Here is a 26,105-nt window from a genome sequence, read left to right as displayed (position 1 = left end):
ACTAATTAGTATTTTGCATCAGTATTTATTGTGGATAAGAACATGGAAGATATAAAATGGAGGGAAATAGATGGTGACATCTTGCAAAATGTCCAGATTACAGAAGACAGTGCTGGATGTCTTAATGCATAAGTGGATAAATCCCCAGGACCTGATCAGGTGTACCAGAACTCTGGGAAGCTAGGGAAGTAATTGCTGGGCTTCTTGCTGAGATTTGTCATCAATAGTCACAGATGAGGTGCCACAAGACTGCAGGTTGGCTAATGTGGTGCCACTGTTTAAGGTGGTAAGGACAAGCAAGGGAACTATAGACTGGTGAGTCTGATGGTGGTGGGCAATTTGTTGGATGGAATCCTGAGGGACAGAATGTACATGTATTTGGAAAGGCAAGGACTGATTAGGGATAGTCAACATGGCTTTGTGCGTGGGAAATCATGTCTCTCAAACTTGATTTATTGAAGTAATAAAGGGGATTGATGAGGGCAGAGTGGTAGATATGATCTAATGGACTTCAGTAACGCATTCAACAAGGTTCCCCATGGAAGACTGGTTAGATCTCATGGAATACAGGGAGAACTAGCTATTTGAGCCATTCTCTATCCAAAGGTAGAGAGGGTGGTGGTGGAGGGTTGTTTTTCAGACTGGAGGCCTGTGACCAGTGGAGTGCCACAAGGATCAGTGCTGGGTCCTCTACTTTACTTTTCATTTATGTAAATGATTTGATATGAACATAGGAGGTATAGTTAGTAAGTTTGCAGATGACATCAAAATTGGAGATGTAGTCAACAGTGAAGATGATTACCTCAGAATACAACTGGATCTTGATCAGATGAGCCAATGGGCTGAGAAGTGGCAGATTGAGTTTAATTTGGATAAATGTGAGGTGATGCATTTTAGGAAAGCAAATCTTAGCAGGATGTATACACTTTATTTTTAATGGTAAGGTCCTAGGGGCTGTTGCTGAACAAAGACCTTGGGAGTGCAGGTTCATAGCTCCTTGAAAGTGAAGTCGCATGGAGATACGATAGTGAAGGTGTTTGGCATGTTTTTCCTTTATTGGTCAGACTATTGAGTATAGGAGTTTAGAGATCATGTAGCTGTACAGGACACTTTGGTTAGGCCACTGTTGAATATTGTGTGCAATTCTGATCTCCTTGCTATTACCAAGATGTCATGAAACTTGAAAGGGTTCAGAAAAGATTTACAAGGATTCGATTACTCAATGTGGAAACAGGCCCTTTGGCCCAACAAGTCCACACCGACCATTCCCCTACATTTACCCCTTCACCTAACACTATGGGTAATTTAGCTCCAATCCCCCAACCCTGTGCTATGTGAGAGGCTGAACACGCTGGGGCTGTCTTCCCTGGAGCTTCAAAGGCAGAGGGGTGACTTTCTCGAGGTTTACAAAATTGAGGGACATGGGTAGGATAAATACAGTCTTTTTCCTGGAGTGGGGGAGTCCAGATCTAGAGGGGATAGGCTTAGGGGGAGGGAAATGTTCTTAAAAAAAGACCCAAGGGGCAACTTTCTCACAGGATGGTATGTGTATGGAATGAGCTGCCAGAGGAAATGGTGGAGGCTAGTACAATGGCAAAATTTTAAAAGGCAAGAGGATGGATATATGAATAGGGAGGGATATGGTCTGGATGCTGGTAGGTGGGACTAGATTGGGTTGGATGAGTTGGACTGAAGGGTCTGTTTCTGTGCTATGCATCTGATTCTAGGACTCTAAATTCCAAAACACAGATCACTGAAGCAGTTGTTACCAGTTTTACAGGTACCATTTTGATTGTGATCACAACTCCATGGCCACCTCTCATGGAGAGGGATAGGAGCAGATGGTATGGGAAAGTATTTAATTGGGAGAGGGGTGGGTACTGGGATTCTTAAATTGAACAGACGTTCTCTGGGAAATGTACAACAGAAATGTGGGGGTTGTTAAGGGAGCACTTACTGATGGTGCTGGACTGGTTTGAATCACTGAGGTAAGGAAGGGATATTAGGATGATGGAACCATGGGTTACAAGGAATGTGGCGCATCTAGTCAAGAGGAAGAAGGAAGCTTGCTTGAGGGGGAAAGGATCTGATGGGCCTTTAGAGAGTTGCAAAGCAGACAAAGGAACTGAACGGACTGAGGAGAGCTAGAAGGGGGCATGAAAAAGCTTTAGTGGGTAGGATTAAGGAAAACACATTACACTCTGGTCCTACCCTTTGTTCTTCACAACACTGGGATAGTGGAGGGAACTTGCACTTTGAGGTGGAGGTGGGGGAGGTCCTTGGTGAATACTTTGCTTCAGTATTACTACTGGGAGGGACCTTCCCATTTGTGAGGACATCCCAGATGGGATCGACCCAAAGTTGATACAGGAAGGGAGAAGAGATTACTGCACCTTCGGTGATCATTGTTGTCTCCATTGGAGTAGTACCAGATGATTGGAGAGTGACAAATTTTATTCCCTTGTTCAAAAAAAAAATGAGAATCCTGAGAATTAGACCAGTCAGTCTTATGTCTGCGGTGGGCAAATTTATTGGGGATGATTCTGACCCAAGATTTATTACATGGGAAACCATAGTTTTGATTAGAGATACAAAGCAGTGCTGATTGAAGGGCAGGTCATGCCTCAGCCTTATTGAATTCTTTTGAGGATGTGACATGCACATTGAAGGTAGAGCAGTGGATGTGGTGTATATCAACTTTAGCAAGGTGCTTGATAAAGTTCCTCATGGTAGGTTCACTCAGCAAGGAGGCATGGGATACAGTAAAATTAGGCTATCTGAATACAGAATTGGCTGGCCTATATTCAGCCTGGAGCTTGGTGACCAGTGGTGCTTGTCAGGGATTGGTTTTGGGACTTCTGATTTGTGATTTATCTAAAGGACTTTGAGGAAGTGGAAGGGTGGATAAGTTTTTGATTTAATATGAAGGTTGGTGGAGTTGTGGAGAGCTTTGTAGGTTTCAACAAGACATTGACAGGATGCAGAACTGGGTTGACGAGTAGCAGATGGAGTTGGACCTGCAAAAGTGTGAAGTCATTCATTTTTGGAAGGTCAAATTTGAATGCAGAATACTGGGTTAAAGACAGGGTTCTTGGCAGTATGAAGGAAAAGAGATCTTTGGTCTATGTCAAAGTTGCCACCCAAGTTGATAAAGTTATTAAGGTGTATGGTGTGTTGGCTTTCAAAAGCAAGGGGATTAAGTTTAAGAACTACAAGGTTATGCTGCAGCTATATATACACCCCTGGTTAGACCACACTTGGAGTATTGTTCAGTTCTGCTCACATTTATAGGGAGGAATTAGAAGCTTCAGAGAGGATTTACCAGGATGCTGCCTGGGCTGAAGGGCATGCCTTACAAAAGGTTGAGGGAGGTAGGACTTTTCTCATTGAAGTGAAGAAGAATGAGGGGTGACTTCATTAGAAGTGTACAAGATAAGCATAGTGGATAGCTAGAGACTTTTTTTTTCCCCATGGTGGAAATGGCTATCACGAGGCATAATTTTAAGGTGATTAACATCTCCCCTAAACCTTCCTCCAGAGGTAGGTTCTTCAGTGATGGTGGTAGTAGTCAGATACATTTGGGACATTAAATAACTCAGGTAAGCACATGGAAGATAGAATGAAGAGTATGTAGGTTAGTCTGATTTTAGGATTAAAGGCTGGCATAACATAAAGGACCAAAGGGCTTTGTTGTGCTGTTCTATGGCTGAGCTTGGTAAGGAGTATTGCACAACTGCCACAGTTAAATGTAATTTCAATTTGCACATGCTCTCCCACAAAATCTAGTATTGGTATACTGAAATAGGGTGAATATGAAGTTCTACATTAATACCTTTTGCATATCCTAATACTTACACTTCCTACATGAATATCTTCCTATCTGCAGGAACAGCAGACAATTCCACATACCTAATAAGCAGCTCTGATGTGTGTGACTAAAATTGTGATTTCCCTGCTAAGATCTCATTACTTGGGGTTCAGACATTTTCTTGATACCACTAGCTCCCTGCTGCACTGAAGTCTATCTGGATTTTTCACAAGGTGAACCCAAAACATTCAATTGCAAGATGATTCAATGGAAAGAGACCCCTAACCCATTAGCAAGTTTTATTTTGTACTTGCTTATGGTATTGTTCAATAGTAGTGGACAGTATTGACATTCAATTCCATTAAACATTATGGTTCTTTCCATAACTGGAAGAATTACAGATGCTGCATGTCAATCAGACAGCATCTGAAGGAAAAATCAGTTAACATTTCAAGTCATAGAATCATAGATTGTAAAGCACAGTAAAAGACCCTTTACTCCAACTTGTCTATGCTGACCAGATATCCTAACCTAACCAGTCACATTTGCCAGCACTTGGCCCATATCCCTTTAAGTCTTTCATATTCCTATACCCATCTCTATCCCTTTTTTTTAAATGTTCTAATTGTACTAGCCTCCACCACTTCCTCTGGCAGCTCATTCCACCCATGTACCATCCTCTGGGTGAAAAGGTTGCCCCTCACATCAGTTTTATATCTTTCCTCTCACCTTAAACCTATGTTGTCTAGTTCTGGACTCCCATCCCAGGAAAATACTTTCATCTATTTATCCTATCCATGCCGCTCATGATTTTCACAAACCTCTAAGGTCACCCCTCAGTCTCTGACACTTCAGGGAAAACAGCCCCAGCCTAATCAAATCCTCCAACCCTGGCAACATCCTTGTAAGTCTTTTCTGAATCCTTTCAGGTTTTGCAAAGTCCTTCTGATGGGAAGGAGACCAGAATTGCATACAATATTCTAAAAGTCACCTTACCAATGTCCTGTACAGCTGCAATTTGACCTCCCAACTCCTATACTCTGCCAATAAAGAAAAGCATACCAAATACATTCTTTACTGTCTTTTCTATCTACCTACCTGCAACTCCACTTTCAAGGAACTATGAATCTGCACTCCAAGGCCTCTGGTCAGTAATACTCCCCAGGATCAGACCAAGTGTACAAGTTCTGCTCTGATATGCTTTTCCAAAATGCAGCACCTTAGTTATCTAAGTTAAACTCCATCTGCCACTCCTCAGCCCATCTGATCAAGACCCCATTGAACTCTAAGGCTAAAAATCACAACATCAGGTGGTACCTGATGAAGGAGCAATGCTCCAAAAGCTAGTGTGCTTCCAATTAAACCTGTTGGACTATAACCTGCTGTTGTGATTTTTAACTTTGTACACCCCAGTCCAACACCAGCATCTCCAAATCATTGAACTCTGAGGTAGTTTTCTTTGCTGTCCACTACACCTGCCATTTTAGTATTATCTGCAAGCTTGCTAACTATCTACCCCTTATGTTCATACAGAATCAGATGTTAAAATGCAAAACATTTGGAATAGAATGCTTCTAAACCTGCCTACTTCTGATCTGAACAGAACTAGGAAGAGGGGAAAACAACCAAACTTCTGGCAAATGGTTAAACATGGGGGGGAAATAGGCTCTCCTCTAACACTTCTCAGTGGTCTCAATTGTTTTTCTTCTTAGCATATAATTATCACACTTTGATTAAATTATAGTTCATTAAAATGAAGATAATTGTTGAGATTGTCTTGTGAATAAAATAATTCATTTACTAAATAAAAAACTTAATACTATGTGTCTGTTTAACAGGGAGAAGTAGGGCTATGCAATTTAAAAGTCCTTAGAGTCTGAAGTGTTTGATTTTAATTCGGAGACCCTTACTCAACTGCTTGTAGCAAGGAAAATGTTGTCCCTCACGCAGAAGATAGATGAGGGGCTTAAGGAGTAAATGAAAGGTGCAGATAAAGCCCAAAGAGAGAATAACTGTTAACAGAGACTATTTGTGGCTAACAGTAGGTAGTGTGTAATGGCAAACGGTGATAACCAGGCCTGGTATGTGAGATTTGGGCTAGGACATGGGTGAGTCCAAAGGGAGGGCCACAGTGTGGGAGATGGGTTGGACGCAGTTGAGCGTCCTGTTGACAATGGTGCAAGGAATTCCTCAGTTGAGCAAGATGGACTTCTTTAAGACTTCCTTTGCAACATATACAGGTAGACAACCCTTCATCTGAAATCCACAGGCTTTTTCGTGAAGTCTTTTCCCTCCGTAACAAGGTTGTTTGGCATGCAAACAGTTAATCCAACTCTGCAACCACTCTTATGCATGTCACATGAAATTGGGCATGGCCCAGCACTGGCAATTGTACCTCGGTCTGTAGTCAGTGACTCTTCAGTAAGTTTTTTACATTTTACAGTCAAACTGTCATTTATTTCAAAATTTGCAAACCAACTGGTTTGTGTTTTTAAAAAAAAAAAGAATTTTATACCCCTACAACAGAGATAGAGAAAGTGGGAGAATGAAATTGGATCTTTGCAGGAAATAAGGTACGAGAATGTTTGGTCCAAGTAGCTGTGGGAGTCACTGGGTTTATAGTGGATATTAGTGGCCAGTTTATCTACAGCAATGGAAACCTGCTGAGGAAAACAAGAGGGGAGTTAGACCAGGTAGAAGTGAGGGTAGGGTGGAAATTAGAAGCAAAATCAATTAACTTTTCCACTTTCACACGAGGGAAGCAGTACTGATGACATCATTGATATATCAGAGAGAGTTGTGGATGGGGGCTGGAAGAGAATCGAAACAAAATGTTCCACATACCCCACAGAGGCCCATAGCCAGAGGTATGCATACCCCTTTGACCTGAATCCCATTTCAGTCACTGTCCAAACAGTAGAAGTACATGACACTTGAAGTGGAAGCAGGGAAGTTAAGTTTGTCAAAAATGAGATTGTTGTGTGAGATTTGTTGTGCATATGCTATCAATTTTTCATATCAATGTGGAGTGTAACACCACTTCTGTAATATTGTCTTTTCACCAATACACAACTTGATGACCAGGTGCATGAATTCATAGTTTTTAGCTGGATAAATATTGCATTTTGCTTGCAAAGAGCATCCCACCTCCTCCTCTAATCCTGTATTGCCTGTGACTCAACCACCTGGCTGGTTAGCATGGCATATCTGTGGTGAGTGAGAGAAAACTGGGACACTTGAAGGAATCCAGACAGACATGGGGAGAACCTACATGGAGTTCTCCCCATGCATAGTCACCCAAGGCTGATGCTTTTCTCAGAAGACTGGTGCTAGTTTAACTCAATGGTCTCTTACCTCAAGATTAAGAGGGGACCATCATGACCTCAACCAGTAAAGGAATTGATTGTGTGCTGTTGGTGTTATTATTTCCAGGCCAAAACAAGTGTTTTAAAATGACCGCCTCAACAGCCCTCTTCAAAGAATTCCACAGATTGTCAACACTCAAACTTCTTGCATGTGACCTTTTGAGATTATACACTCCAGTTCTACATTGAGAAATAGCCTTACTGTATCTATCCTGTTTGTAAGTTCTCCAAGAGTCTTACCTTTCAATCAGGTCACCTTTTTATTCGAAGTTTCTAGTAAGTACAGGCCCAATCTATACACTCTCTCAGGATAGTCCCTTAAACTTGGTATCAGCTAAGTAAGATTTTCGGCACTGCTTCCACTGTCAGTATTTCTTTCCTTAGATCCAAAACTGTTCAGAGCATACCAGCTGTGATTTGACTGGTCCTTTGTATTGTTTTAACATTACTTGCCTAATTGTGTGCTCTATTCTCTATGAAATAAAAGGCTAACATTACTTTCCTTCACCATTACCCACTCAGTTTGGATGATTGCTTTCTGCAGCCTTAAATAAAATTTGGCACTTCTTCCAAAGTGCATAATATTTCCTTCCTACCAACATTTTTTGGCCAACTCACTTAACCTATCTATTCCTCTGCAGGTTCTGTCATAGTTCTTACCTATTGTTGTCATCTGCAAGCTTGAAAAGAGAACTCACTATTTCCTTCTCAAAGTCCATATAATAAACACTTTATACCAACATAGTTGAACAAGAACCTAGTCTTCAATTACATGGGTTGTACCCAGCCAGAACTGAGACCAAAGACAAGTTTATACCTACTTCTGTGGAAGTTTGTTCTGCCTTGATCCCAAACTGGTTGTGTTAAAAGCCTTTTGAACAGGGTTTAAACATTAAAGCTACAACACTTTTAGCATTCTTCTTCCATTCCTCTATTTGCTTTTTTTGTTTAAGTGCAAACTTTTTACTTTGCAGTTAAATTTATTTCATGCACCAGTCTTTTTTCTATTGCATTCCCTTTTGTATCTCCTTACTGAGCCCAACATTACTTTCTAAGGTTTACTATAATAAATATAACTTCAGTCCAACATTTCTATCTGAATTCATACCTGCTGTTTACTTACTTCAATCACTACCTCTTTCATTTGAAAGTTTTGCCTTAAAGGAAACCAAATGCTTTTAGATACATTAATTTCTTAAGTTTATTTCTCTTGGGTTCCTACTACTTATTCAGTTTCAGTTAAGAGCATTTTCTTTTTGCAAGTCTTCATGCCTTTATCATGTTCCTCCAGCTCTATAAGCAAGTCTTGAGAACAAAACGATGAAATGTCTCAGTTATAGTTTGCGTTTCAGGAGCAATATGTTGCTTTATTACTTAGCTACTGGAAAGTTCATCCTGTTTAACAAAATCTCATTTCCCACTGTTTTTGCTGCACTTAAGTCTAACAGTTCTATCTTCCCATCTGTAACTGAAGTTCTTCAAATCTAACATCCCAATAAGTCTCCATTCACTCAATTGCTTGGTCTCCTTCAGAGGTCTGACTTGTGCTTTATGAAGTTACTATAACAGTCATAATTTGATACTATTTAAAACATTAGACATTCCAGTAGTGGGTTTATAAGTTCACATAGCTGGTGTTGTGATGATGGTCATACTTTGAATTCAAGTGCCACAGGCAGTGCTGCTGACTGAATTTCAATCATGGTACCAAATGTTGTGTTTGGCTCCTCTGGTAGGATTTATTAGCAGAATTATGCAAGTGATTGCTAAAACAATTGTTTGCAACCATAATGGATTAAACAATTTGTCCAGTGAAGTAGTTAACATCCTCCATTCAGAACAGAACACTTGCACTGACTTGGGAGTTTATAATACAAGAAAGTTCGCACCATCAGGAAAACAGAAGAAAAGAAGCATTAGTCAGGGATGGAAAGCATATGTCCCATTTTACTTTTTGACTATTTGAATTACATCCTCATCTTCCAGTACATGGTCCTTGCCAACTTTCTGTGGATTGTACTTCACAGAGGAGCCCCACACCAAAGCACTGAAAACGAGAAAACAACAAAAACAATTGTTACACTCAAAATTCACCTTAAGTCCAAGCCATCCACCAATTACCAATGTGGAGGTAACTATAGAGTATGCTGCTGAAGAGAACAGAACCAGACAAAGGAGTAAAACTTACTATTTGAATTCTTTAATTAGGTTCTTATGAATTTTCATGCAGAAATCCTCAACAGTAGTTTTTCTATGTGGTAACACAACTGGTGAAGTATAGTCAGGTAACTGTCCCTTGGGTTTGGTGTAACTGTATAAAAAAATGCAGATTATTTAGTTAAAGAATCCCAAGAATGTAGACAACAGTCAAAGTTTATCATCCACGTGGCCAATACCTACATCCGTACAAGTTGTAAGTAATCCCATAACTTTTCCAGTAGATCATCAAAATTCCAGCGGTGATGAGCAGAGATCGGCACACAATGTGGTATTTTGTAAATGACATCCAACTCCTCCAACGAGATCTGGTCAATTTTGTTTAAAACATAGATACAGGGGATGTACACCCTGCAGCATACAACACAGCAAGTCAGTATGTTAGCCAAAATGATAAGTTTATTTCAGTCTAAGTGCTGATAAAGTACAGCAACCTGATGATTGGTTTTGGATTCTTGATTTCAAATTTTAAACGTACAACAATTTTAATCAGAACATCTTAGTTTTATCAAGTAGTCAGTTTCCTGTTCATTCTAGTTGGCCACTTAAATAGTCAAGAGCATATTGCTGGAGAAACACAGCTGGTCATACCGCATCTGCAGAAAGACCAACTCAAGAAAAGTCATTGGAGTCAAAACATTAACTGTTTTTCTCTCAAATCTCCAATTTCTATGTTTCATGATACCACGGTGTCATAGAGATGTACAGCACAGAAACAGACCTTTCAGTCCAACTCATCCATGCCAACCATATATCCTAACCTAATCTAGTCCCATTTGCCAGCACTATCCCTCTAAACTATTCCTATTCATATACCCATCCAGATGCCTTTTAAATGCTGCAATTGTACTAGCCTCCACTACTTTCTTGGCAGATCATTCCATAGACACACACCCACAACCCTCTGCGTGAAAAGGGTGCCCCTCAGGTCCCTTTTATAGCTTTTCCTTCTCACCTTAAACCTATGCCTGCTAGTTTTGGACTCCCCCTCCCCAGAGAAAAGACTTTCTCTATTTATCCTAACCATGTTCCTCGTGATTTTGGGATCATTGCTGTTTGTCATTTTTATAAATCATCTGGAGGAGGGGCTTGACGGCTGGGTGAGCAAGTTTGCGGATGATATGGAAGTCGGTGGAGTGGTGGACAGCGAAGAAGAATGTGGCAGGTTACAGCGGGATATAGATAAGTTGCAGAGCTGGGCAGAAAGGTGGCAAATGGAGTTCAATGTAGCTAAGTGTGAGGTAATTCACTTTGGTAGGAGCAATAAGAAGATGGATTACTGGGCTAATGGTAGGCTACTTGGTAGAGTCGATGAGCAGATGGATCTTGGTGTCCATGTACACAGATCTCTGAAAGTTGCCACCCAGGTAAATAGTGCTGTGAAGAAGGCATATGGCGTATTGGACTTTATTGGTAGAGGAATTGAGTTCCGGAGTCCTGAGGTCATGTTGCAGTTGTATAAGACTCTGGTGCGGTCTCATCTGGAGTATTGTGTACAGTTCTGGTCGCCATACTATAGGAAGGATGTGGAGGCACTGGAACGGGTGCAGAGGTGGTTTACCAGGATGTTGCCTGGCATGGTAGGAAGATCGTATGAGGAAAGGCTGAGGCACTTGGGGCTGTTCTCATTGGAGAAAAGAAGGTTTAGGGGAGATTTGATAGAGGTGTACAAGATGATTAGGGATTTAGATAGGGTTGACAGTGAGAACCTTTTTCCGCGTATGGAGTCAGCTGTTACTAGGGAACACAGCTTTAAATTAAGGGGAGGTTGGTATAGGACAGATGTTAGGGGTAGATTCTTTACTCAGCGGGTTGAGAGTTCATGGAATGCCCTACCAGCATCAGTGGTGGACTCTCCCTCTTTATGGTCATTTAAGCGGGCATTGGATAAGCATATGGAGGTTCTTGGGCTAGTGTAGGTTAGGTAGGCTTCGGTCGGTGCAACATCGAGGGCCGAAGGGCCTGTACTATGCTGTATTTTTCTATGTTCTATGCCTCTGTAAAGGTCACCCCTCAGCCTCTGGCGCTCAAGGGAAAACAGCCCCAACCTATTCAGCCTGTCCCTATAGCTCAAATCCTCCAAACCTAGCAATATCCTTGTAAATTTTTTCTGAACCCTTTCAAATTTCACAACATCCTTCTGATAGGAAGGAGACCAGAATTGCACGCAATATTCCAAAAATGGCCTAACCAATGTCCTGTACAGCAACATGACCTCCCAACTCCTATACTCAATGCTCTGACCAATAAAGGAAAGCATACCAAATGCCTTGTTCACTATCCTATCTACCTGTGACTCCACTTCCAAGGAACTATGAACCTGCACTCCAAGGTCTCTTTGTTCAGCAACAATCCCTAAGTGTACAAGTCCCGTTAAGATTTGCTTTTCCAAAATGCAGCACCTCACATTTATCTAAATTAAACTCCATCTGCCACTCCTCAGCTCACTGGCCCATTTGATCAAGATCTCGTTATATTGAGATAACCTTCGCTGTTCACTACACCTCCAATTTTGGTGTCATCTACAAACATACCTCTTATATTCACATTTAAATCATTTCTATAAACGACAAAAAGTAGTGGACCCAGCACTGATCCTTGTGGAACACCACTGGTCACAGGCCTCCAATCTGAAAAGTTACCTTCCACCACCACCCTCTGCCTTCTACCTTCAAGCCAGTTCTGTATCGAAACGGCTAGTTCTGCCTGCATTCCATGAGATCTAACCTTGCTAACCAGTCTTCCGTAGGGAACCTTGTCGAATGCCTTAGCGAAGTCCATATAAATCAAGTCCATTGCTCTGCCTGCATCAATCCTCTTGTTACTTCATCAAAAACTCAATCAAGTTTATAAGATATGATTTCCCACACAAATCCATGTTGACTAGGATGTTGTGAAATTTGAAAAGCTTCAGTGTTGGGGCCACAGCTGTTCGCATTATATATTAATGATCTGGATGAAGAGACTGGGGGCATTCTAGCAAAGTTTGCAGATGATACGAAGTTAGGTGGACAGGCAGGTAGTACTGAGGAAGTGGGGAGGCTACAGAAGGATCTAGACAGTTTGGGAGAGTGGTCCAGGAAATGGCTGATGGAATTCAACGTGAACAAATGCGAGGTCTTGCACTTTGGCAAAAAGAATAAAAGCACAGACTACTTTCTAAATGGAGAAAAAATTCATAAAGCCAAAGTACAAAGGGATCTGGGAGTGCTAGTCGAGGATTCTCTAAAGGTCAACATGCAGGTTGAGTCTGTGATTAAGAAAGCGAATGCAATGTTGTCACTTATCTCAAGAGGGTTGGAATATAAAAGCACCGTTGTGCTACTGAGACTTTATAAAGCTCTGGTTAGGCCCCATTTGGAGTACTGTGTCCAGTTTTGGTCCCCACACCTCAGGTAGGACATACTGGCACTGGAACGTGTCCAGCGGAGATTCACACGGATGATCCCTGGAATGGTTGGTCTAACATATGAGGAACGGCTGAGGATCCTGGGATTGTATTCATTGGAGTTTAGAAGATTAAGGGGAGACTTAATAGAGACGTACAAGATAATACATGGCTTGGAAAGGGTGGACGCTAGGAAATTGTTTCCGTTAGGTGAGGAGACTAGGACCCATGGACACAGCCTTAGAATTAGAAGGGGTAAATTCAGAACAGAAATGCGGAGACATTTCTTCAGCCAGAGAGTGGTGGGCCTATAGAATTCATTGCCGCAGAGTGCAGTGGAGGCTGGGACGCTAAATGTCTTCAAGGCAGAGATTGATAGATTCTTGTTGTCTCAAGGAATTAAGGGCTACGGGGAGAATGCAGGTAAGTGGAGTTGAAATGCCCATCAGCCATGATTGAATGGCGGAGTGGACTCGATGGGCCGAATGGCCTTACGTCCACTCCTATGTCTTATGGTCTTATGGACTATCCCTAGTCAGTCCTTGTCTTTCCAAATACATGCAAATCCTGTCTCTCAGGATTCCCTCCAATAACTTGCCTACCAACGACATCAGGCTCACCAATCTATAGTTCTCTGGCTTGTCCTTACCATGTTTCTTAAATAGTTAGCCAACCTCCAGTCTTCCAGCACCTCACCTGTGACTATCGATAATACAAATATCTCAGCAATCACTTCCCTATGTTCCCACAGAGCTCTAGGGTACACCTGAACAGGTCCTGCGGATTTATGCACTTTTATGCATTTCAAGGCATCCAGCACCACCACCTCTGTCATATGGACATTTTTCAAGATGTCACCATCTATTTCCCCACATTCTAAATCTTGCATTTCCTTCTCCACAGTAAACACTGAAGCAAAATACTAGTTTAGTATCTCCCTCATCTCCTGCAGCTCCACACAAAGGCCGCCTTGCTGATCTTTGAGGGGATCCTACTCTTTCCCTAGTTACCGCTTTGTTCTTAAATTTATAAAAATCCTTTGGATTCTCCTTAACCTTATTTGTCAAAGCTATCTCATGTCCCCTTTTTACCCTCCTGATTTCCCTCTTAAGTATACCCCTCCTGCCATTGTATTCCAAGGATTCACTTGATCTATCCTGTCTGTCTATACCCTGACATATGCTTCCTTCTTTTTCTTAACCAAAACCTCAATTTCTCTAGTCATCCAGCATTCTCTACAATTACCAGCCTTTCCTTTCATCCTAACAGGAATATACTGTCTCTGGACTCTATCTGATTTCTGAATGCTTCTCATTTTCCAGCCAACCCTCTACCTGCGAACATCTGCCCACAATCAGCTTTTGAAAGTTCTTGCCTAAAACCATCAAAATTAGCCTTTCTCCAATTTAGAACTTCAACATTTAGATTAGTGGTTATTGACTCTGTATTCAGAGTGGAGTAGAACTTCGTGTCAAACTTAAGTTGAATGAATTTTATTTTAAGGAAATACTGCAAAAACTTTTAATTATAGAGAATGAATAATCAGCAATGTTTAGTTTATTGTACAAGGTTTTGCCAGCTGAGGCAACGATGGATCCAGAAAGAAAAAGGTGGAGTCTGTTGATTTTTCTGTGGAGTCAATTTAACCAAAACATGCACACAGAGAACATAGAACAATACAGCACAGATCAGGCCCTTCGGCCCACGATGTTGTGCCGAACATTTGTCCTAGCTTAAGCACCCATCCAATTGCCGCTTAAAGGTCACCAATGATTCTGACTGCCACTCCCACAGGCAGTGCATTCCATGCCCCCACCACTCTCTGGGTAAAGAACCCACCCCTGACATCCCCCCTATACCTTCCACCCTTCACCTTAAATTTATGTCCCCTTGTAACACTCTGTTGTACCCGGGGAAAAAGTTTCTGACTGTCTACTCTATCTATTCCTCTGATCATCTTATAAACCTCTATCAAGTCACCCCTCATCCTTTGCCGTTCCAATGAGAAAAGGCCTAGCACTCTCAACCTATCCTCGTACGACCTATTCTCCATTCCAGGCAACATCCTGGTAAATCTCCTCTGCACCCTCTCCAAAGTTTCCACATCTTTCTTAAAGTGAGGCAACCAGAACTGCACACAGTACTCCAAATGTGGCCTAACCAAGGTCCTGTACAGCAGCAACATCACTTCACGACTCTTGAATTCAATCCTTCTGCTAATGAACGCTAATACACCATAGGCCTTCTTACAAGCTCTAACCACCTGAGTGGCAACTTTCGAAGATCTATGAACATAGACCCCAAGATCCCTCTGCTCCTCCACCTTACTAAGAACCCTACCGTTAACCCTGTATTCCACATTCTTATTTGTCCTTCCAAAATGGACAACCTCACACTTGACAGGATTGAACTCCATCTGCCACTCCTCAGCCCAGCTCTGCATCATATCTAAGTCTCTTTGCAGCTGACAACAGCCCTCCTCACTATCCACAACTCCACCAATCTTCTTTTCGTCTGCAAATTTACTGACCCACCCTTCGACTCCGTCTTCCAAGTCATTAATAAAAATTACAAACAGCAGAGGACCCAGAACTGATTCCTGCGAAACTCCACTTGTAACTGGGCTCCAGGCTGAATATTTACCATCTACCACCACTCTCGGACTTCGACCGGTTAGCCAGTTTTCTATCCAACTGGCCAAATTTCCCTCTATCCCATGCCTCCTGACTTTCCGCATAAGCCTACCATGGGGAACCTTATGAAATGCCTTACTAAAATCCATGTACACTACATCCACTGCTCTACCCTCATCCACATGCTTGGTCACCTCCTCAAAGAATTCAATAAGACTTGTAAGGCAGACCAACCCGTCACAAATCCGTGCTGGCTGTCCATCATCAAGCACTGTCTTTCCAGATACTCATAAATCCAATCCCTCAGTACCCTTTCCATTACTTTGCCTACCACCGAAGTAAGACTAACTGGCCTGTAATTCCCGGGGTTATCCCTATTCCCTTTTTTGAACAGGGGAACAACATTTGCCACTCTCCAGTCCCCTGGTACCACCCCCGTTGACAGTGAAGACGAAAAGATCATTGCCAACGGCTCTCCAATTTCCTCTCTTGCTTCCCACATAATCCTAGGATATATCCCGTCAGGCCCGACACTTGTCGACTATTTCAATTACACATTATGTCAAGATTTATAATAGAAATCACCCATGTGAACATATCACACTAATTAAATACCTTGCTTGTGCAGAAGACAATGCATGACATGTTGTTGTAGACAACTTTGATTACGAATGACAACTCAAGGATTTAGAATGGGAATGTAAATTAAGGTAAGAAAGAATCATGTTTGAAATAAAAACAAAGTGAAGGACTCAGGATGTCAGACAACATGAACGAAGAGAACATTTTAGGTTGGGATGAAAAGTGACCCTGAACTGAATCGATAGCAGTTTCTCTTCCACTATTGCTGCCCCATCTAAGCATTTCCACCATTCTCCTTTTTATTTCTGATTTCCTGTATCCATAGTAGTTTACATTGTAATTAGTGACATCCAATTATCAGTGGCCTCTGACCCTAATCTTTACAGAGAAAAAGCAGGTTTGCATCTGGTTCACTTAAAGAAACCAATAGGCAAGTTTTCTCAGCACTTCTCAACATCTCAAAACACTCTCAATGAAGAGTGCATGATAACTATGACATGTCTCTCAGCATTGAGAACTCTCACCTGAGAAGTAATGACCATTTTTAATCACTTATTTCCAAGTAGTAGTCATTAGATTGTAATATCAAATCGTTCAGAACAGTATCTAATACAGACTCCAATAACACTTACCGATTGCCCTCAACCACGTCAATTAGATCATCTGCTGTTGAATCGCTACGTAAAGTGACATCCGCATTATGGATTTTGTACTCAGCAAGGATGCTTTTTACAGTATCCATGTCCAACTCACTCTGCACACACTATCAAGAGGGAAGGAGGAAATGAAGAGACATTATACATGATTAAGCAGACTGCAAAAGAAATTCAAAAACATACCAGATTGTACACGCTTATGATCAAGTACAGCATAATTTTGCCGAGTGATAACTAAATCAACTGATCATTCAACTTAATTAAATAGCCAGCAAAAATGCTTCTTTAGAGAGTAGGAAACTTGGGGGAGGGGAATCTTACAGAAGTGTATAAGATCATAAGAGACATGATAGGGTCAATGTACTCAGTCTTTTTTCCAGGGTTGGGGAAATCGAGGACTGGGGGCATGAGTTTAAGAATAAAAGGGAACCTGAGGGGCAATTTTTTTTATATATACACACAGAGGATGGTACGCATAGGAAATGACTGCCAGCGGACGCAGTTGAGGCTGGTACATTAACGACATTTAAAAGGCATTTGAACAAATACATGGAGAGAAAAAGTTCAGACGGATATGGGCCAAGTGCAGGGAAATGGGCTTAAGTGGGTGGACAGTTTGGTCAGCATGGACCAGTTTGGGCCTGTCTCAGTGCTGTAGGGCTCGGAGTGTATGAGATGCAGCATTTTTACCCTACACATTCAAAGGGATGCTGCTTCCTATGGAAATTCCTCTTTTAGTTCATGATTTCTACCACACATTTTCCTTCAAGTATTTGGACAGAGCAACCTTTTGTTAAAAATTAAGTTCACTTTGTCAAACCTCCTCACTTTGAATGTGGCCCAGCATTCCTCCCCAAGCAGAATTACACGCAGACACGTAGTGCCAATTGGTTTAAACTGTATTAAACGACAAACTAATTTTGAATCAATTTGCTGAAATGTGCACATCACACAATTTAAAAAAGCCAGAATATTCTTAGCTAATACACCATACAACCCAACATGAATTTGAAAGCACGCACACAATTGCTAAGCCTCAGTTGATTTCCAATTAACACCCACAACCCCTGCACCTCCACCGTTGCCCCCCCACCCCTCCAACTACAACAATGATAGAACTCCCAGTCCTCACCTTCCATCCCACTAATCTCTGGATACATTGCATTATTCACTGCCACCTACAATCAAAACCCAAAGATACACTTCCCTCCTCCACCCCTCTGCAGAGACCCTTCCCTCTGTGACTCCCTGGTTAGGTCCACATCCCCCCCATCAAACCATCCTCCACTCCCAGTATCTTCCCTTGCCACCAGAGTTAAAAAAAAAACCTCCACTCAAGGCCCCAAACGATCTTTTCACATCCGACATAGATTTTCCTGTACATCCATCCAACCATCTCATCTACTGTGTCCATTGCTCTCAATGTGGTCTCCTCCACACCAAGGAGACAGGATGCCAACTCATGGAGTGTTTCAGGGAACATATCTGTGATACATGCACGAAACAACCCCACTGCCCTGTGGCCAAACACTTCACCCCTCCTCAGGACATACAAGTCCTGGGTCTCCTCCAGTACAAAACCAAAGCCACCTGCCAAGTGGAGGAAGAATGCCTCATCTTCCACCTTGGCATCAACCTAGTCTTCACCAGTTTCCAATCTCCTCCTCCTCCTCCTCCTCCTCCTCACACCGCCCCCCGCCCCCCCCCCCCCCCCCCCCCCCCATCTCAGATCCAACCCTCCAACTTGGCACTGCCCTCAACCTGTCAATCTCCCTTCCCACCGACCTATCACTATTACCCCTAGTTTCATCTACCTATCGTTTTCCGAGCTACCATCCCCCCAGCCCACCACCCTATTTATCTCAGCACCATTCCCATTCCTGATGAAAGGCTTATTCCCAAAATGTTGACTCTTATGTGCCTCAGATGCTGCCTGACCTGCTATGCTTCTCCAGCATTCACACTCTTAATACCCACAACAATCAAACCAGGTCATAGTTTAGTTCAATTCTGATTTAATTTCAACCTTTTGCCATTCAATTCTTCTCACTCACTGTAGATGTCAAATTAATGCCTCCTTTGTCCTTCTTCCTGAACCCAATGTTGGGTGGCTGCTTGTTGAGTCGGATTCCAAACCCTTCCACCTCATTCTCAATTATCTTCTTGTGCGCCAATGGTTTCAGCACATCCAATACAATCAGAATCAAGTTGCATGTTCGCGCCACTAAAAGATATGGGAGAGAAAATGCAATGACCACGTTTAGCAGCTGAACCTTCCAAAAACAAAACGGACACATTGCAAAATCTCTCTTTCCCCGTCGTTACTGATTGCCTTGTTCTGCATGTGTGCAGGGATAAATACAGTACAAAACTTCACAAAATTATGCAATTTCATCGTTAGTTGTATCCAAGTTAAAGCATACAACATACCTGCAATTACTTGGCGCCCTCGGCCTTTACCATCTTTGGCTCCCTCAATGATACCAGGAAGATCGAGCAGCTGGGCAGGAAATATAAATATTTAAACAGTGGATGTACAAACAATAGATAAATGAAACATTGCAGAAATTAAACTGCTTTCAACTCCATAGCGTTTCACTGTCTCACACAGCCTCTCTTTCATAACTTACTGTCCACCTGAGGCCTAATTTAACAGACCACCTTGTTCATGTTTTCAGGAATTGATTCCAAACCCATCATTCTTTTCACTGTTCACTGCAACATGCCTCATCAGGCCTGTTATTGACTTTGAGATTATGCTACTTTGCAGTCTGTACAATTGGGTTTTATATTTGCCCTTTTTCTTTTAAGAGGAATCTCTATTCATTATGTCCACAATATATTTGTGGAACCACTACTCCCTGCTTTCATACAGTACTTAAGGAGACATAGCCTGGATTATCCATGCACAATTATGATCAGAAGGCCACTTTTGTGAAATCTAACAGCAGATTCTTTTGACATTTGCTGTCAACTACAGTGAATGGACGCTCCCTACACTCAGCAAAGGGGAAACTGACTTAATGTTATGCTCATATTGTGTGGGAGAACTCGTAAGAGTGAAAGAAAAACTAAATTTCATTTAGTCAAGGTTTCTCATCCTCTAACTGCATACACCTCAAATCTGCCTGTAATACTGGGTTTCCACCTCATACCTGTATCTTGGCTCCTTTATACCGAATCACGCCTGGTACAGTGGTCAACGTCGTAAATTCATAGGCTGCAACCTCAGAGTACACTCCAGCCAAGTTGCTCAGTAATGTTGACTTTCCAACAGAAGGGAAGCCCACAAACCCAATCCGGGCATCTCCAGTCTTTGCCACATCAAATCCTCATAACAGGAGAAAAAAAATAAGTTCACATCAGGGCAAAGATTCAAAAACATTAGTTAAAAAAACAGGAAGGGTGCTGTTCAACCCTTTGATTACCATCATTCAACCCTTTCAATTCCAACTTCCCACTCTCTCTTCATTCCCAAAAACCTGTTCTCCGGGTATACTCGATGACTAAGAACACACAGTTGCTTGGGTTGAGATGTTCAAAGGACTCAATCTTTTGAGTGAAAGGTTTCTCATCCTCAGTCTTTATTCTGAGATTGTGACTCTACAACGTCTAGATTACTCAGCCAAGGAACCATTCACCTGAAGTCTACCCTGTTAAACTCTTGAAGCATTTTACATTTCTCAAAATGATCACCCCTTACTCTTCCAAACTCCAGGCAATATAAGCCCAGTTTACTGTGTGCAGTTCTGGTCGCCTCACTTTAGGAAAGATGTGGAAGCTTTGGAGAGGGTGCAGAGAAGATTTACCAGGATGTTGCCTGGAATGGAGAATAGGTCGTACGAGGATAGGTTGAGAATGCTAGGCCTTTTCTCATTGGAACGGCAAAGGATGAGGGGTGACTTGATCGAGGTTTATAAGATGATCAGAGGAATAGATAGAGTAGACAGTCAAAAACTTTTTCCCCCGGGTACAACAGAGTTTTACAGGGGACATAAATTTAAGGTGAAGGGTGGAAGGTATGGGGGGGATATCAGGGGTAGGTTCTTTACCCAGAGAGTGGTGGGGGCATGGAATGCACTGCCTGTGGGAGTGGCAGAGTCAGAATCATTGGTGACCTTTAAGCAGCAATTGGATAGGTACATGGATGGGTACTTAAGCTAGGACAAATGTTCGGCACAACATCGTGGGCCGAAGGGCCTATTCTGTGCTGTATTGTTCTATGTTCTATTTACATAAACTCTCCTCATAAAACAGGTTCATTACATTGTCTCATAAACCTTTGTTGCACACCATGTATCCTGCCAGGTCACCTAAGAATTTGAACCCAGGCCTTTGTATCTAGAGTAAAGGACACTACCACAGTGCCTCAAAAACTCTAGTTGTGAAGCGATGCAACTATTTTAAATCAACCGGTTCAGATATATCATGATCTGTCAATACTGCATCATCCAAATGAGGTCCACTCAATTGTACAGTTAAATCTGACTTTCCTCTTCCATACCACCCAACTATTTCCTTGCATGACTCAATTTAGATCTCATGTCCTCCAATCTGCATACTGCTCCACCCAATGAGCATACCAGTAAAGGTTGATGAACCCACCCTCTGCAGCATGCTTCTGAAGTTCCTTTCTCAGCCCAACTATTACAAAACCATTATCATCTCCAGCACTGTCCCCAGCACCAATAAAGAAAACCTTCAAACAACCAAATGCAGTCTCTCACTCTTCTCAATCCTTGCCAAGTTTCACACTTCCTTGTATTTAACAAATCTGATTTTAAGATCCTCAGCTTTGTTCCTGAAACTACTCTGGTCCCATTTCATATCATACAACTATTATTCATCACCTAACTATCACTGATAACTTGATCAAACACAGCAGTGCAATGATTTGGAATACTCTTCCTAAGTCATTTTTCTATAAGATGTATTAAAGCAAATTAAAACAGAATAATTTATGAATGCATGGAAATATTAAACTTTTCACAAATTCCATTTTAAATGTCTAAATACCAGTGTTCTAGATTCTGAAAGCCAAAGCATTCCTCCCTGTTTCTCAAAACATTTCCAAATAAACTAAGTGACTGTACCTTCACCCGGTCCTCCACCACCTCCACCTTTCGGGGTGATAAGCTCTCGTCGCAGTTTGGCCAGCCGAGCTTTCAACAGCCCGAGGTGGTGAGCTGTTGCTTTGTTTTTCTGTGTCCGAGCCATCTAACCAAGAGAGCGAGGAAGACGTTTATAGGCATAAGTACAGGAGAATGCTCCAAGAATATGCTAATAAAGTTGAAACATTTACTTCACCTGATTTCAACTATACCTCCTTGATTATTCCCAAATATTATATCAAAGATCGCACCAGGACTGAACCCCACCAGTTGTATCAACGGTGGTGCACCTTTTACTCTCTAAAGTTACCTAAACTCTTCTGCACTTACGGAAGGCATGTGAACACCTTGACCCCCTTGTACAACAGTCAGACTCTACAGATTCAGATACAGGCTGTATTCAATGCAAATTTACAAAGCAAAATGTGTAATATCAAGATTAAAATGCAAGCAAGTGGTTTACAAAAGTTTTCTTGATAGATCAGTGAACACAAAGGAGACATTTCATGGTAACTTCAAATAAAGAGTTCTGTATCAAATGTCATAAACCACAATCAAATGGGAAAGCAGATTTGACAAGCCAAATAGTCCAACTCTGCTCCAATATCTTACAGTCACTAAGATGACAGTGGCAGTAATCCAGGATAAATGTGGATAAGAAGCTGGCTGAAGGGTGATGGTCAGTTGATTTGGGTCACTAAAGTTATATTACTTTACAAGAAAGGAAACAGTAGAGAGTCCCAATTGGGCTACATCAAGAATTACAGAATCTCTAAAATGCACAAAGAGGCTAATTGGCCCATCAAATCTAATCCACCTAGCCTGCACATGCCTGGACACTACAGGGCAATTTAGCATGGCCAATCCACCTAATCTGCATGTTTTTGGACAGAGAGGAGACTAGAGGACATAGTGGAAACCCATGCAGATTGGGGAGAACATACAAACTCCACACAGACAGTTACCCCAAGCTGGAGTCGAACATGGATTCCTGGTGCTATGAGGCAGCAATGCTAACCACTGTTCTGCCATGCTGCCCTAATTTGACAGGATTCATGGGTGCTCAGTTTCACAGTGTGAAAGGAGATTAATCCTTGCGTAATATTTAATGGGTTAAATTGCAAGAACAGTTGCAAAGGCGAAGTACATGTTCCCTTGAGCATAAACAACGAAGATACATCCAATTGACAGTCATAGAATTATACAGCACAGAAACAGACTGTTTGGTCCAAACAGTCCATGCTGACCACAATCCTACCTGCCAGCACTTGGCCCTTAGCTCTCCAAACACTTCTTATTCATGCAATTATCTAAATGTCTTTTAACTGTTGTAATTGTATCTGCATCCACCACTTCATTCCACACATGAACTGCTGCTTAAAATTGCCTATGTTTTTTTAAAATCTTCCTCCTCCACCTTAAAAATATGCCCCCCTAGTCTTGAAATCCCCTACCCTAGGGAAAAAACACCTGCCATTAACCTTCTCTATACCCCTCAAATTTGTAAACCTCTAACTTCATTTATCAACCTCCTACACTCTAGTGCATGAGATTCCAACCTATCTTTATAACTCAGACCCTCTATTCCCAGCAATCTCCTGGTAATTCTCTTTTGAAGCCTCTCTTGCCTTCTTAACTATCTTATCTATATGTAATGCAAACTTCAAAGAATCACATACCTGAATTCATAGGTCTCTCTGTTCTACAACACAGTCCATACCATACTTTTAATTTGTTAAGTCTTTTCCTGGTTTATTTTTCCAAAATGTAATAGGGTAAGCTTATTACTATCACCAGGCCAAAAGATAAGCTATGTCTGAGATTTAGCCAAATTAAACTCTATCTCCTATTCTTCCGTGGTGCTGAGAGTTTTGCTCCAATTATCCTGTTTAGTTTAGAGGGAAGAGTCCAGAGGAAGTGGAAGAGCCTCAGAACTAAAGCCAGGCTGTTCAGGATAGAAATGAGTAGGCATTTGTGGAGGGGAAATCTGAAACCATATCCCTCAGAAAGCTGTTGAGGCTGCAGGAAAATTTCATGAGAGTGAGATTAATGTTGATCCATTATTGTCAGTGAGCCAAATTCTTTCATCAGAATCTTAAAGTGGCAGGAGCACCACCAAGAGATTTGGAATTGTGCACGGATCTACCGATCATGCACGTGCATTGTAGTGATATGGACCTTTGGAAATCTTCAATTGGATTAATGGTTAGAACTTTGCCACAAAGAAGCGCACTTAAGACTTTTTAAATTCCTGATGAAGGGATCCTGCCCGAAACGTCAATTTTCTTGCTCCTCGGATGCTGCGTGACTTGCTGTGCTTTTCCAGCATCACTCTAATCTCTACTCTTAAGACTTCTTCAGTCAAGTTCCATCCAACAGCTTTACAGTTCTCAAGGCTCTCGATCAGGTTCTGGTGATAAGGTATTGATTGATTTGCTGTACAACAAATCAGACTTATACTTATTTATCACTTCACAAGAGGACCCAGTTAGTTGCATCATGACCTGGATTCAGAATTTTAATGTGAACAATCACATTTGAATCTGAAGAAATAGTCAAGGAACATTAACATCAGCTAAGAGTGCTACCTTCCCTCATACAAGGTATTTATTGGATTCTATTTTAAAATCTTACATGGAAATAGTTTCCATTACAATTACTAGGTCCTACAAACTAAATAAATAATGACCACATCTCCAAAAAGCACACACTATAAGAGGGTAAGCTGGTTACGGTCACCAGGCCAAAAGATAAGCCATGTCTGAGATACAACAATGTCTCTTAAAACTTGAAATTAACGGGAATCAGAATCGAGGCATGCTGCTGACCAGAATGCCTGCAGTCACGCAGTCAGAAAAGTTCATAGACAAAGCAAATCATGGGAGAAAGGATTTTTTTTTGGCTGTGTCCTATTAGAAGCAAAATACAGTCTATCTCAGATTAATGCTACTTATCTGTTTCAGTTGTGAAAATGATTCAATAACTAATTGACCTCTCCAGACACAGCAGATGATAGTGATGAGTGATATTCCTCAGGTACAATCAAGGAGATATACAGCACAGAAAAATACCCTTCAGTCCAACTCATCCATGCAAACAAGACATCCTAAATTAATCCAGTCCCATTTGCCAGCATTTGGCCATTAACCCTTTAAACCCTTCCTCTTCACATACCCATCCAGATGCCTGTTAAATGTTGTAATTGTACCACTCTCTACCACTTCGTTTAGCAACTCACTCCATACACATAGCACTCTCTGCATGAAAATGTTGCCCTTCAAGTCCCTTCTAAAATCTTCCTCTTTCACCTTAAACCCATGCCATCTAGTTTTGAACTCCCCTACCCTGGGGAAAAAAACCTTAACTATTCAACCTATCCATACCCTTCATAGTTTTATAAACTTTGATAAGGTCACCCCTCAGCCTCCGACACTCCAGGGAAAAACAGCTCCAGCGTATTCAGCCTCTCCCTATAGCTCAAACCCTAGCAACATTCTTGTAAATCTTCTCTGAACCCTTTCAAGCTTCACAACATCATTGCTACAGAGGGAGACCAGAATTGAATACAGCATTCCAAAGGTGGCATAACCAATGTCCTATACAACCACAACATGACGTCCCAACTCCTGTATACAGTGCACTGACCAATATAGGCAAACATACCAAACACCTTCCTCACCACCCTGACTACCTGCAACTCCATTTTCAAGGAACTATGAACCTGCACTCCAAGGCAAGGGGGAGATGGGGAGAGGGAAGAGGGAAGAGTAATGTTGCAGGTGATGGGGATGTCAGGCAGGGAGAGGGCGAGAATGGAGATGATGGGAAGGGGGCAAGGAGGGAGAGGAGAGAGGGGGCGAGGAAGGAGAGGAGAGAGGGGGCGAGGAAGGAGAGAGGGGGCGAGGGCGACGAGGTAAAGGATGACCTCTACCCTCTACCCTCTCCTCTCCTCTCCCCGCCCCCACCCACACCCACACCCACACCCACACCCACACCCACACCCACACCAGGCCACTCTCTCTCCATCCCTGACCCCACTCGGTGTCAGATCCATGCTCTCATCCCCACCCCCCACCGTGAGGCCCAACGCGTGAAAATTATAACTCTCGAGCTAGCATTACCTCGGCCTCAATCTCAGAGATTTTCTGTAGGATGCTCATTTCGACCAATGTCCGCGGGCGCGGTACACAGCCCACTACCTGAGCGAGTAAACCCCGTCAGAAGCGCACCAGCTCGCCCCCCAGCAAACCCTCGCGAGACTAACTACTCAACGGGATTGGTGGGGGGGGGTGGAGCTTCTCTACGCATGTGCATTGTCTCTCTCTCCCCGCCCCCCAACTTGGCG

General features: G+C 42.2%; 1 protein-coding gene across 1 annotated transcript; it reads right to left on the bottom strand.

Moving 5' to 3' along the window:
- Positions 1-9,100: 9,100 nt before the first annotated feature.
- On the bottom strand, positions 9,101-26,019 carry drg1 (developmentally regulated GTP binding protein 1). The gene is made up of 9 exons (XM_072587073.1): positions 25,882-26,019; positions 21,743-21,866; positions 19,805-19,980; positions 19,080-19,149; positions 18,704-18,873; positions 16,626-16,756; positions 9,574-9,741; positions 9,362-9,484; positions 9,101-9,220 (listed from the first exon to the last, which is right to left on the bottom strand). Exons 1-9 carry the CDS (start codon positions 25,918-25,920, stop codon positions 9,121-9,123), a joined length of 1,101 nt encoding a protein of 366 aa, XP_072443174.1. The 5' UTR covers positions 25,921-26,019; the 3' UTR covers positions 9,101-9,120.
- Between the last annotated feature and the right edge of the window lie 86 nt (positions 26,020-26,105).

Source organism: Chiloscyllium punctatum, chromosome 17 (genome assembly GCF_047496795.1).
Source record: "Chiloscyllium punctatum isolate Juve2018m chromosome 17, sChiPun1.3, whole genome shotgun sequence".
NCBI lineage: Eukaryota > Metazoa > Chordata > Chondrichthyes > Orectolobiformes > Hemiscylliidae > Chiloscyllium > Chiloscyllium punctatum.
The sequence above is the reverse complement of the archived record's forward strand: the minus strand, read 5'-3'. Positions and strand labels throughout refer to the sequence as shown.

Excerpts from the sequence above, each read along its gene's own strand:
- drg1 (XM_072587073.1), bottom strand. The coding sequence starts at position 25,920 with ATGAGCATCCTACAGAAAATCTCTGAGATTGAGGCCGAG. Across the intron at positions 21,867-25,881 it reads TCTCTGAGATTGAGGCCGAG|ATGGCTCGGACACAGAAAAA; the intron begins GTAATGCTAGCT and ends TCTCTTGGTTAG. Across the intron at positions 19,150-19,804 it reads ATAAAGGAGCCAAGATACAG|CTGCTCGATCTTCCTGGTAT; the intron begins GTATGAGGTGGA and ends TTTCCTGCCCAG.